The sequence below is a fragment of the Salvia splendens genome, chromosome 6 (assembly GCF_004379255.2).
Source record: "Salvia splendens isolate huo1 chromosome 6, SspV2, whole genome shotgun sequence".
Classification (NCBI taxonomy): domain Eukaryota; kingdom Viridiplantae; phylum Streptophyta; class Magnoliopsida; order Lamiales; family Lamiaceae; genus Salvia; species Salvia splendens.
The window spans coordinates 29,528,219-29,540,081 of NC_056037.1; the positions used below are offsets into that span (position 1 = coordinate 29,528,219).

Here is an 11,863-nt window from a genome sequence, read left to right on the forward strand (position 1 = left end):
CCCAATTCACGGCCTGGTGGAACGGAATTGTGTATATGGCATCACAACTTGGCCTTCCGACTCCCCCTCAACCTCGACCGCCTCCGGAGGATGATTCGCCGGCGGAGTAGTTTTTTTATTTTCCCACGTTTAATTGTGTGTTTTTTATTTTGTGTTTTTTATGTTTTTAGGATTTTAATTGTGTGCTTTTTTTTATTTTTTTTAAGTTTAAGTTGAATTTTTTTTTAATATTGTGTGTTTTTTAATAAAGTGTGTTTATTTAAATTGAATTGGGTTGGAAATAAAAAAAAATGAAATTGAATGAATAGTAATTTAAGTAACGGTTAAGGAACGAAGGGTTGCAGGTTCCGTTCCTTAGTTAAGGAATGGAGTAAAAAAGTACAGTGGGGCCCTCAAATAGTGGTTTAAGGAACGGTATAGGAACGGTATAGGAACAGCGTTGTGGATGGTCTTACTACATTTTGTTTTGGGATTTTATACCAATGAGTTTGGAATCGTGATAATGATACCAGTAACATTAACATCTTAAAATATTAACTAGTCTAAAATGAGGAAAATAAAATGAATGACTATGAGTCTATGTGAATATGGGGGAGAGACGCCGGAATTTGCAGCTCCTTTTAATAAGGTTATGAATTAATAAATCCTAATAATAAACTAATTATTTTTAATTTAGATAGTAACGATAGTTATGAATTAATAATCCTAATTAACTATTCATTAAATTCTAATTAACTATAATAAATAGTAGTAATAAATTATATTAAAAAAATTCTTAAACGAGTTTCACGCCTGACGCATGCATGTATAAATTATTAAAGCACCTTTTTTTGGCAAAAAAGGAGCTTTAAAAGCCTGAAACTGACATTATAGAATCCAAAATGGGGTCTTCGTTATCTACTTTTGTCGGAAAAGTTATGCGAAGTCAGTTTAATTTATTCAATTAATCTTTTGAACGTAGCAGGAAATGAAAATTTATAGTAGAAACTTGTGACAAGGAATACATGCACTAGCTGCAACTATATACTCATCTAATCCGTCAAATAAGAATTGTTACACTTTTTTTCCATAAAAATGTTATATTTCTTCTTTTTTTTAAATACTATTTCACAATAATAAATATTATTTTCTCTCTCCCTACTTAAAACTTAAAACAACATTTCTTAAAATTTTGTATAATTAACCAAGTGTGTCATTTATTATGTGACGGATAGAGCACTAAAATATAGGACGTCAGTTCAATCCGAATTCAATGGACTAGTCAATTAGCTCATAAAATTATAGAGTTAGAGCATTCACATCCATGCTCTTGCCAAAGAGCATGGATGTGGGTTCGGATCCACTTTTATTCATTTTTTACTTTATGCTATTTGGCAAGAGCATAACACCCACATCCATGTTCTTCCGCAAGAGCATGCTCAAGAGTCCCACTATTCTATTATTCAATTTAAATAAAAACATTTCCACAATATTAAAATACATTAAAAATACCCAAAATACTAATACAAATTACTAAAAAATAAAAAATTACATAATTAAAACCCTAAAATTTAAAAATTTCATAATTAAAGTCCTAAAAATTTAAAAATACATAATTAAAATCCTAAAAATTTTAAATTACATAATTAAATTCATAAAATTAAAAAAACTATAGATGTGAAAAATGGATGATGAATGTCTGTATTTATAGATGATTTTCGTATTTAAAAAATTTAAAAAAATTCAAAAAAAACAGTAATAAAACGGCTATATTTTTGGAAACTATATATATATATATATATATATATGGTATTATTTTCGATATTTTTTAAAAAAAGGGAAAATGCCAACGGCATTGCCGTTGGCCAATAAAAGCGCGCCACATCACCCTGCTCAGCGACATGGACGTGATCGATGCATCGAGCAGGGCCGTGCCTTCGACAAGAGCACAGCGGCGAGCAGCTGCATGCGGCACCGACGACACAGACGTCGTCCTTATTGGCGAGCACCGATGCATATGCTCTTATGGCTGAAAACCTATAACATATTCCTATTTAGGATGTCCAAGATAAATGAGTCATTTCCTTTTTGACATTCTCTCACTTAATTTTTCCTCTCTTACTTTCTTCTCTCTCTTACTTTATTCTCATCCACTTAACTAAACAAAACTCCATTTTGTAAAATTATGTGCTGAAAAGAAATGTCTCACTTGTTAATGGAAAGATGAAGTATATAATAGTCCTACTATTTTACTATAATTACCATTCACTAAATTTTAGTTACATCTATCATCCACTAAGTAATTACTAATATTTTACTTTCCACTCAATTTTAATTAATTGCGTAATTTATAGTATGAATAAAAAATTAGATGTTGGGCTGGGCCTACATCCTCTTCTTTAATTTTGAAAAACATTGAAAATTAGATTGATTATTGGGCTGGGCCTTCTTCCTCTATCATATTTGGTTTCTAAATTCGTTTGCTGAAAATGTACATAAAATGGGCGCTGGCGTTCAATACTTCAATTTCCCGGGAAACTATACCCTTGGCGCCAAACAAATAGGCACTGCCGGCGCCGGAATTGCACTTTTACGAGGGCATAATAATCTATCTTTCGCCTAAATCACTCTATGGGAAGATTAGCCGGTTTTCGCCCTCCACAATTCTCCGAGGTAAGATTTATTTATTTTCAATTGTTCCATTCCCCTTTGCTTCGCCGCTGTAATCTATGTTTTTATTGTTCTCTGCGAATTTTTTAAATTTTTTCTCTATGGTCGAATTCGTGCTTCTGTTTTTGATAAGTAAGTACTAATTCGATCTGCTTCTTTCTAATCTGAGGGATTTCGCTTTGTCTTGGCTACGAATTAATCTACACTCACTGCTTGTTTTGGGCATATGGCAGGAGGATACGTGGTTGCCTGTCTGGCTTCAGCAATGCAATGAGGAATGGTTGGATGCCGAGACCATGGAGGAAGATTACATTACATTTGAGAAGCGGGTTGAGGTATGGTGAAAGCAGAATTTCTCTTATATGTTTTGTTAAACTTCGTGCTGCATTTACTAGGTGTTTTCACTGGTTTCTCATTTGGTCAATGCTAGCTCGAATTAGTAATATAGATCAACTTTATGTGAAGTGTATACTATTTGTTGAAGTTGCTGTTGCAATAGGGAGGTTTGTTCGATCAGGCGGCAGTCAGTATTGAAATGCTGATACATGGACAGGAATGAAATGGTTTCGTTGCAACTTTATGAAGTAGTGTACAACCAATTTCAGCTTGTTGTTTCTGCTGGAGACAAATGCCAGATCTCTTTTTCTTATGGAGTGAAAATTATTTATCTCATATTCTACTCGAAAATGTATCTCTAGGAGCCATAATCTCATGAATGTATTTAACAGGAATTTAGAGACTTTAACAGTGGAGATTCGTTGAGGGACAAAGGTGGATGTGATATTGGTCAATTATTTATGTCTGGAACTGATAGTTCTCCCTTCAGTTGTGCTCATTCTGCTAATGATGTAAGTTTCTACTGATAAAATGGATTCAGTTTCCGTTACCTTCCTTGCAATAGATAGGTGGGGATTTGTCCGTGACTGTGAGTTTTTATATTCCCAATCTTTATGTTCGAAATCTGTTTTAAGAAAGCGGCAAAGAGGTAGACTTTGTGTGCATTTAATGACGAATGATGATCCTACACAGAAACTTTTATTCTCCTATTCTTCCTCTATTTCTCTGTTATGGCATCTATGTAATAATGCATCATCATCATTAACCAGCCCTAAAAAAAGAGGCATTCTTTTAGGCTGCTTGAAAAGGTTAGAAAATCTTAGGTATATATCCCTTGTCTGGCTTAAGCTTAATGATAAATAGAGTGTTTGTTCGTGATTCTAAATGTTCTAGACTGTAACTAAGAGTCGTATAAAGTCTGACATTATATTATTTTTCATAAATAATGCTAAAATAGTGTTTGTGTTTATGAAGTTATGATGCAGTTTCTAGTGAAAAATAAACAAGTTCAAGGAAACATTGGTAACTATTGAACTGAGAAATCATAATGTGGCTATTTTCCTCATATTGTCCCACAAGCTGTTGCACACTTTTTGACTGTATCCTTGGACCTTGTTCTTGGCCATTATGTGAAATCTATGCTTTATAGTACATTCTTTACTCAGTGGAAAATATATTATGTACAGAATCTGGCTTACATTATGTCTTTTTCTTTCTGAAGGTGGAACACTTTCATCTTTGTCTGTCGTCAGATAGTGATTCAGAAAATGCAGCTCTAAGTAATGATGCATGTGAAACAGAGACTAATTACCCTGTTGTGGCTCAACCTATTGGAACTTTAGAAGTTCAGAAGGATGATAATTTAAGTACATATCCGGATTCTGGTGCAGTAAATTGCACCCTAATGGAAGAGTCGGAGAGGGATGATAAAAAGATCGAACTGCTGAAGCTTAATGACAATGTACATTTATCTGAACCTGCATCTGATGCCGTAGAGCTTTGTATCGCAGCATCTGAAGCACTGGTCATTAATGAATTGATCAACAGTGATTCACTTGTAAAATCTTCCTCAGCTTCAGCTATACTTGAAGCTTCTCTTAAGCTAAAGCAAGCACGGTTGGAAGTTTGGGAAAGCACCTTTCCCGACTCATTTACCATGACAAGTGACACAGATAACTTATCTGACTTGGATGATATAACTATGGAAATTGTGTATGAAGATGCTGGTATTCACTTCAGTGAGTTGCCTGGAAATGAGTTAAGTGTATCTCGAGTTAAGGATACTTTGGAATCTGAGCATAATGATGAAGTTGAACACAAGAATACAAGTACTTCCGATTGTGAAAATTCAGGTAACTATAATTTTGACAATGACGTACAATTGAAAAAGGCTTTGGCTGCCGTATATAGTGGCGGTGATCCACAAGAGATTGTAAACTGTAATCCATCTTGTGATGTGGGCACTGATGCTGGACACTGCAATGATTTCTCAATGGCTGTTAATTTTCAGGCAAACTGCCTTCCTTCAGTTGCGGCAGAGGTTCGGAAGAATGTAATCTTGATTCAAATTTATCTGTTGACAATTTTCCATCTATCTTTCAATAAACCATATGCATTTCATTTTAGACAGGCTATTGATTTGTAAAGTTCAGGGGAGGAACACAGTTAAGCAATTTGATATTAAGATGAGAATTCATATACATAGGCTGTTCCCACAATTTTTTTGCCTTTAGCTTATTGTTGGCAAGATGCATATTAAACATTATGCAAGTGTAACTGAGTATTTTTTTGGTGAAACATCCTCGATGCACATGCACTTGGTGTAGCTGTAGGCCTGTAGCAATGAAAGCTTCCCTGGCAATATAACTTATCCTGCCTCACAAGATCCAGATAACTTTTAAATAAATTTTGATTGCATTTGAGTTTTTCCTTTTGTTTTAATGTGATTTGACTATTTATTAAATTTTCAAATGCCAATGTATAACATTCAGCACCTTTAGTTTTGTACAATGTACTGATTACTGTTTTCTCCAATCTTCAGGAAGCCAATACACTCACACCAGAAAGCAATCCACATAAAAGTTATGTGAGCTCTTCTCCTATTATGAAGGGTACAGTTCTTTTTTCCTATTCCCTCTATTTTGTTTGAAAACAACTCCGAGCACAACTAGTCAATTCTCTTCTCTTTGCAGAAAACGATAATTGTAAACCAAATATAGTTCAACAAAGGTTTCAGAGCCGCTGGCTTGGTGGATGGTCAAGCAATGTAAGTAAATGTTGATGTTGCATTTTTTGTCTCATCAAACTACTATCAATAAATTACGGTTTGTGACACATGTATTAATTTGATTGAAAATTTCTATTGGAACAACTTTGCACAACCTTAAAGAAACCTCTCGACTAAGTGTTTTTTAGTTTAAAGTAATTTATTTAGCACGTAAGCACTTTTTGTACTTTGTCAGTGTTCACGTAGTTCCTTGTAATATGTTTTACCATGAATAAATCGTCTGAATTTCTCTTTCGGTATTCCTTTAGTAACTGGTAAAAAACTTGATAGAATTAGAATTACAAGCTCTTAATGACCTCAAGATAAACTTTAACTAATCTGAACTCAATTTCTCTTTTGGTATTCCTTTAGTAACACGTATATGATTTACTAGTATAAACTTAATAGAATTAGAACTACAAGCTCTTAATAACCTCAAGAAAAACTTTAACTAATCTGAACTGAAAGTCTTAAGACATGCTTTGGTAAAACTGAAGCAACAATCTGGTAATAGGAGAGTGACGAGTCATCTCTTTTTTTTTCTCAAAAACGATTAGTGTGTTTGTTTATCTCTTCTTTTTATCTGTAAGTTAGTTTTGACCTTCCCTCTTTTGCATTTCTTATTATGTTTGCAGAATGAAGTGAAGTGTGCTACTAAGAAATGCAGCATTCCAAAATCTTTTGTTGCTCAAACTAGTTTTTTGTCAGAATCTGCATATACTGCTCCAGATGTGAACTCATTTGTCCAGAATCATGATAAACAGGCCTTAGTAGCTTCTCAGCTGAGCATACGCAGTGAAAATTTCTCTGGAGCAAATGATGTTTTGTTGCTTTCTCAAGATGAAGGATCTTCAAGTCCATCCTTGGTGGACCCCCTTTGCTCAGTTGTGCCATCTAGTATTCCTGAAAATGTGTGTTCCTTACCAAATCTAAACTATGGAGACCCAGTTGTTCCTATTACAATTGAATCTAAGAAAGATAATGTGCTGGGTACCCCTTATTTTTACAATATGCCAGCTGAAGAAGAAAATATTGCCAGGCAAACAGCTGATAGCGATGTCTCAGAGGATAAAGTTTCTAGGCGATCAGCCGCTCTTAGGGATTATAGTGTGTCGTTGCCTAGCCACACAATGCTTTCTAGAAAAGATAGTCATCAGAAATGTTCATTTCTGATGGAGGTGAAGGCTGGGGCTGATCTACAAATTCTAAATAAAGAAAATACTGCTCAAAGTCTATCTCCTGTATTTAGCCATAGAACAGAATCCCACTTCCAGGATTCTATTTATTGTAGGCAAAATTTTGTTGAAGAAACACAACCAGAAAGCTTGGTGAAGCACTTGCCCTATGATAAACTGCAGTCAAAGCTATTACAATGTGAAAATCAAAGTACCCAAAAGCAACCAACGCGGAAACGAGTTCACTTTTCTGAAAGGGAAACGGACATTCCAGACAACAAAAAAGTTCCGAAGTTGCAAACTGCATCAAAACCTTGTAAGAAAAACCCTTACTTCCATATGACTCATAAATTTGAGTCGCTGATAGTTCTATATTAACGACTTTTAACATCTTTGCAGGCTATTCTACCAGAGCTGCGAAAAGGTTAACTAGACCTAGTGCTCATCTTGAGTCTAGAGCTCAACAGATGGACAGATATTTAAGAGTGAACTTGGATAAGAAGAAAAAAAGGTTGATATTTCAGCATATGGAATTTTTGCTTACTGGATTCTCTCAGCAAAAGGAAAAGGAAATTGATGGTCTCATTAGAAAGTATGGTGGCATAGTTCTCTCTCAAATTCCATCTGCAAACGCAGAGGGAAAGAGAAGCTCTAGGTCCAAATCTCGGGCCCTTCCAGTTGTTTTATGTTTGAAGAAGGTTAGAGCCGACTTTAATGTTTTTTTCAATCTTCAGCTGTATATAAAGCATGTATATATTTTTCTGCGCAAATTTTTATCCCGTCGTGGAAGGCTGCCCATCAAATATCAAGTAAAGAAGATAAACTTTCAAAGGTCATAAGTTTGGTTTGTAGATTAATCATTTCACTAGGAGTCGAGGGGGAAATTATTGAACTCAGAAAAACTGCAATTATAAGGATCATGACATACGAAGAGGCTCATAACTTCTTTTTAAATGTCTTTCCTACAATTGGTAACTTTAAATGTAGCTCATATTCCTGCATTGGAATTAGAAGAGGAGTTAGCGAAAGTTGAGTCTGAACTTCTGACTCAGCACCTGGTTCTGTTTCGTTTCATCATCTTAGTTTCTGTACACTGTGAGTATTAGATATTTCTTTCTAGTTGCAATGTTTGAGTAATAATATAGGGAGCAATGGCCACTATTTGAATACAAAACATGTTATTTTGTCTTTTGACATTTAATACGTGGCATACAAGTCTTATTCGAAAGTGGAATATGTTCCTACATTAGGTATCTACTTTACAATACCTGATATTGCCCTTCATAAATATTGAGCTGCTTTTTACATTGTATTATAAATTTATTCTACACCTAAAAGATGGCTACTACTACCTCCATTCTTTAAATATATAAACTATTTCCATTTTCGTCCGTGTCTTAAAATTAGAAACTTTGTATTATATGAAACTTTTTTCTTTCTAATGAGGTGAGACCCATTATCCACTAATAATACTTCAATCACTTTTTCTTTCTATCTCTTTCTTACTTTACCAATTGTACATTAAAAATTTTAAAGGACGGTGATAGTAATTGCTAATATTCTCTTGCATTGTATAAATGTCTAATTCTTGTTCTTTTGCTATCTCAGATACAATCATTCAAGTTTTTGTATGGATGTGCTGTGAATGCATATGTACTCAAAGTTAATTGGCTTATTGATTCCATTGCAGCAGGTTTTGTCGTGCAGCCAAACAGGTATGTTTGTGATATGTTGGTAAGACTAATATTTTCTTTCATGTTTCTTTTAGTTTTAGGTAAATACTTGAGCTTATTAAATAAAAATGCATTTGATTGTTGCATCTATATGTATTTTTCTGATCCTGAAAGTTGTTTCTCCTGGAGAATTTATAGTAGACGCATGATCAGCGAAGTAGGATCATTAAATTGACATAAAATATCTTTCATGTTCTAAATTAATAGGAAGCCTTCTGTGCACAATAAAGCTTTTGGGTAAAATAATGTTGCTAATTTATTAGACAATTTTCTCTAAATTAGAGGCATCTAGGTTCGTGTGCACTTTGACATTCCACCAATGGACACATCGAGTGATTAAACATTTAAGGTTTAAGAGGCTGTGCTTCAACTTTCCTTACAAACCTATGCATTCTGTACATGGCTTGAGCAGATTCTCACTCACTTATCACCTATCAATGAATAACGGTCGACATAATTATACTTGGTCCATCTTATTAAGCAGCATGCTATTTAATATCCGATACCTTATCTTTATATGTACAGAAGGTTTTTCTTTTATCCTCTTCATTTAGGGTATAGGACTTGGTGCTTTGGCTGTGTAACTAATAAACTTTTTGCATCTTTTCCCTCAATCTTAATCAATTTGACATGTATCCTATGAATTACTACGTGCCACCAATCCCTTATTGTTAAGGTTCTTAACTTTGTCTCTTTTGAATTTGTTTATGGGTTCTTTATTAATTTTCCTTTGGCTTTTTCATTTTATCATGTTCTGATGGTTCAAATTTTCAGGTACATGATCCTGCCCATGAATATTAGCAGAAATGACCAAGTTTATACAGCTGTCAAGTACAACACTCATTCTCTTGTCTTTAACAATCTAGGAGTCATGCTTCATGGAAAGACCAAATATTTTACAAACATTACTACTATTCTCAAGGTATGATACATATGCTTGTATACTGTTATTTTGAAACAATATGCATGCCAAAGAGCTTTGGATTCTTGTAATTTTTATGCTTTTGTTGCTGACGACATCCTGTGAAATTGGATGGTGGGATTGGGGAAATAATTGCCCGAAATATATACTAAAGGACAACATTGCCTAGACAATTATATATTCATTCTTGATATTAGATTCCTTCATTTTTCTGTTTACTCGTAGTATGTCCATAAGGTTTAAACAGCATAAATCTGTTCATCTTCATAATTTGGCAGTAATTTGAATGTGGTTTATCTACTCATGTATGATAAGATGCTACCATTCTTTTTTTTTTGAGATACTATCTGGCTAGCTCATTTTCATGACGGAAAACTCATGGCTCTATCCTTTATTTGATCTGTATCCTGGCCAGCATGGTGGTGGGCAGATTTTCAAAACTCTGCAAGGTTTGATACAAACTCTTGAGACTGGGAGAATTTCAATGGCTGTACTTGTTGCTGAGGAGGAGACTTGTGCTTCTCGTCACTTGAGACAATGTGCCATGGACCAGAATATACATGTAACGGTTAGTTATCGATGCCATCAGTCTCATGCTGCAATGAACTCTCATTTGAATTGGAAAATGAAAAGGACATATTAGGAAATAAATGATCTAGTATCAACCGGGCATAAATATGGTCCTGTCCACAGGGATAATGACACATGATTTTTGAATCTTATGCAGTCGGTTTACTGGATCATAAAGTGCTTATTTGCTGGACAACTTATTCCTTTGGAGGAGAAAGGGAATTCACGGCATTCGCCTTCTATTCAGCTTCAAAGGCACCTAGAACCCATGGAATTAAGTCAAGAAATATGATTTCTTCCATTGTCATATCTCGTAAGTGCGTCATTTTATTTTTTTCAATTTGAATTAGTTGCAATAGTTGAAACCATAAACGTATCTTACATTGAAGCTGATTACATTTAATTAGGCATTCTATATCAATTGATGAGCCTAATCCAGCTCTTGTCCAAACTGTATAAATTCTTGCTTCTTTAACTATTTGGAGTGATCTCAATATTTTTATCCTTCCCTTTCTCTATTACCAAAGAAATCAATGTCCATTATCCTCTTACCTTCTTCATAAGCGTCAAGGTTATCTAGTTATATAGTTTGTGCTTGAATTCTAACACACTGTTTTTTTGCCAACAGGAGCAATATACTTCAGAGAACAGCAACCTTCTTCCATAAGGACTGGAGTTTCTAATTGATGAAAACATTGGCCTTCATAATATCGTACGTGTGAAAAGTGTAACATTACGTATATGCACTAAAAAAGTTGATGAAAATAGCTCATTAGCATTGCAGAAGAAAACCGGTTACAGTTGCCGGTAGTAGAATCGCCAGACAGTTTGCTGTAATCTACGCCACAAGGAGCATTGATGCCAGCGGTCACGAGACTCTATTTGTCAATTGTAAGTGATAATAGCATATGTATAAACCTATTTACGTTTGTTTGTTATCAATCTTCATAGGATTGTGGTGTTAGTATTCTTATGATTCGATTTATTTGTGAATAGCTTGTATTTATACTGTCAAAATGCTAAAGGATTATTCTTAAATAATAATACTAGTCTAAATTATTATCCATTGTAACTTTAAGGATTATTCTTAAATAATAATACTAGTCTAAATTTTTATCCATTGTAACTTTTAGCTTGAATTTTACAAATACTAGTATTAACACCCGAGCTATACACGGGACATAAGAGTTTCAGATAATGAATATAAAATATAATAAATATATAGAAAATAAGAATTGAAAGAAATATGAAAATTTAAAAAAACAGAAATGTACTTATCTTATCTCACTCAAAATGAAGAATTTACTACTCCACAGTGAATGAAACATTTATGCAATTTTAATTTATAATCTAAGTGAAGTAAAAATAATAAAATTAATGACAAAAATAAGATGTGTGACTAATGATCAAAGAGTATGAATTAATTAGAATAAGATATACAAATAAAGGAAATATGTGTGAGTAAAGATGTTTATTGAAAGTGGTATGCAAGTCATTAATCCAAATAAAAGGTAAATTAATATATAAATTTAATAGCTTAATTTATAAAAAAATAATTTGAAAAAAATATATGGAATATTAAACATATCCACATTAAATATATGAATAAATCATAAAAATTTAAAACATCTTTGAGAAGTCAAGTTAGAAAATTTGAATTATCCAATAATCACATTTTAGTTGACTGTTTATTTCTTTCTTTTTATTTCAG

The 11,863-nt window shown here is 33.6% G+C and overlaps 1 protein-coding gene across 5 annotated transcripts; it reads left to right on the forward strand.

Annotated features, from left to right (window-relative positions):
• Positions 1-2,514: 2,514 nt before the first annotated feature.
• Positions 2,515-11,187, forward strand: LOC121807812. 5 transcript variants are annotated; one of them, XM_042208147.1, is made up of 13 exons: positions 2,515-2,652; positions 2,883-2,984; positions 3,378-3,497; positions 4,208-5,038; positions 5,528-5,597; positions 5,679-5,752; positions 6,388-7,243; positions 7,327-7,625; positions 8,536-8,642; positions 9,435-9,582; positions 9,998-10,150; positions 10,310-10,469; positions 10,781-11,187. In XM_042208147.1, the coding sequence occupies exons 1-12, from the start codon at positions 2,611-2,613 to the stop codon at positions 10,442-10,444; spliced, it is 2,937 nt and encodes a 978-aa protein (XP_042064081.1). In that variant the 5' UTR covers positions 2,515-2,610; the 3' UTR covers positions 10,445-10,469; positions 10,781-11,187. The 5 variants fall into 5 exon arrangements, 4 of the variants coding, with proteins under 4 accessions (XP_042064081.1, XP_042064080.1, XP_042064082.1 ...); XM_042208146.1 differs by having other exon boundaries at positions 10,310-10,465; XM_042208148.1 differs by having other exon boundaries at positions 4,208-5,026; positions 10,310-10,465.
• Positions 11,188-11,863: the final 676 nt, after the last annotated feature.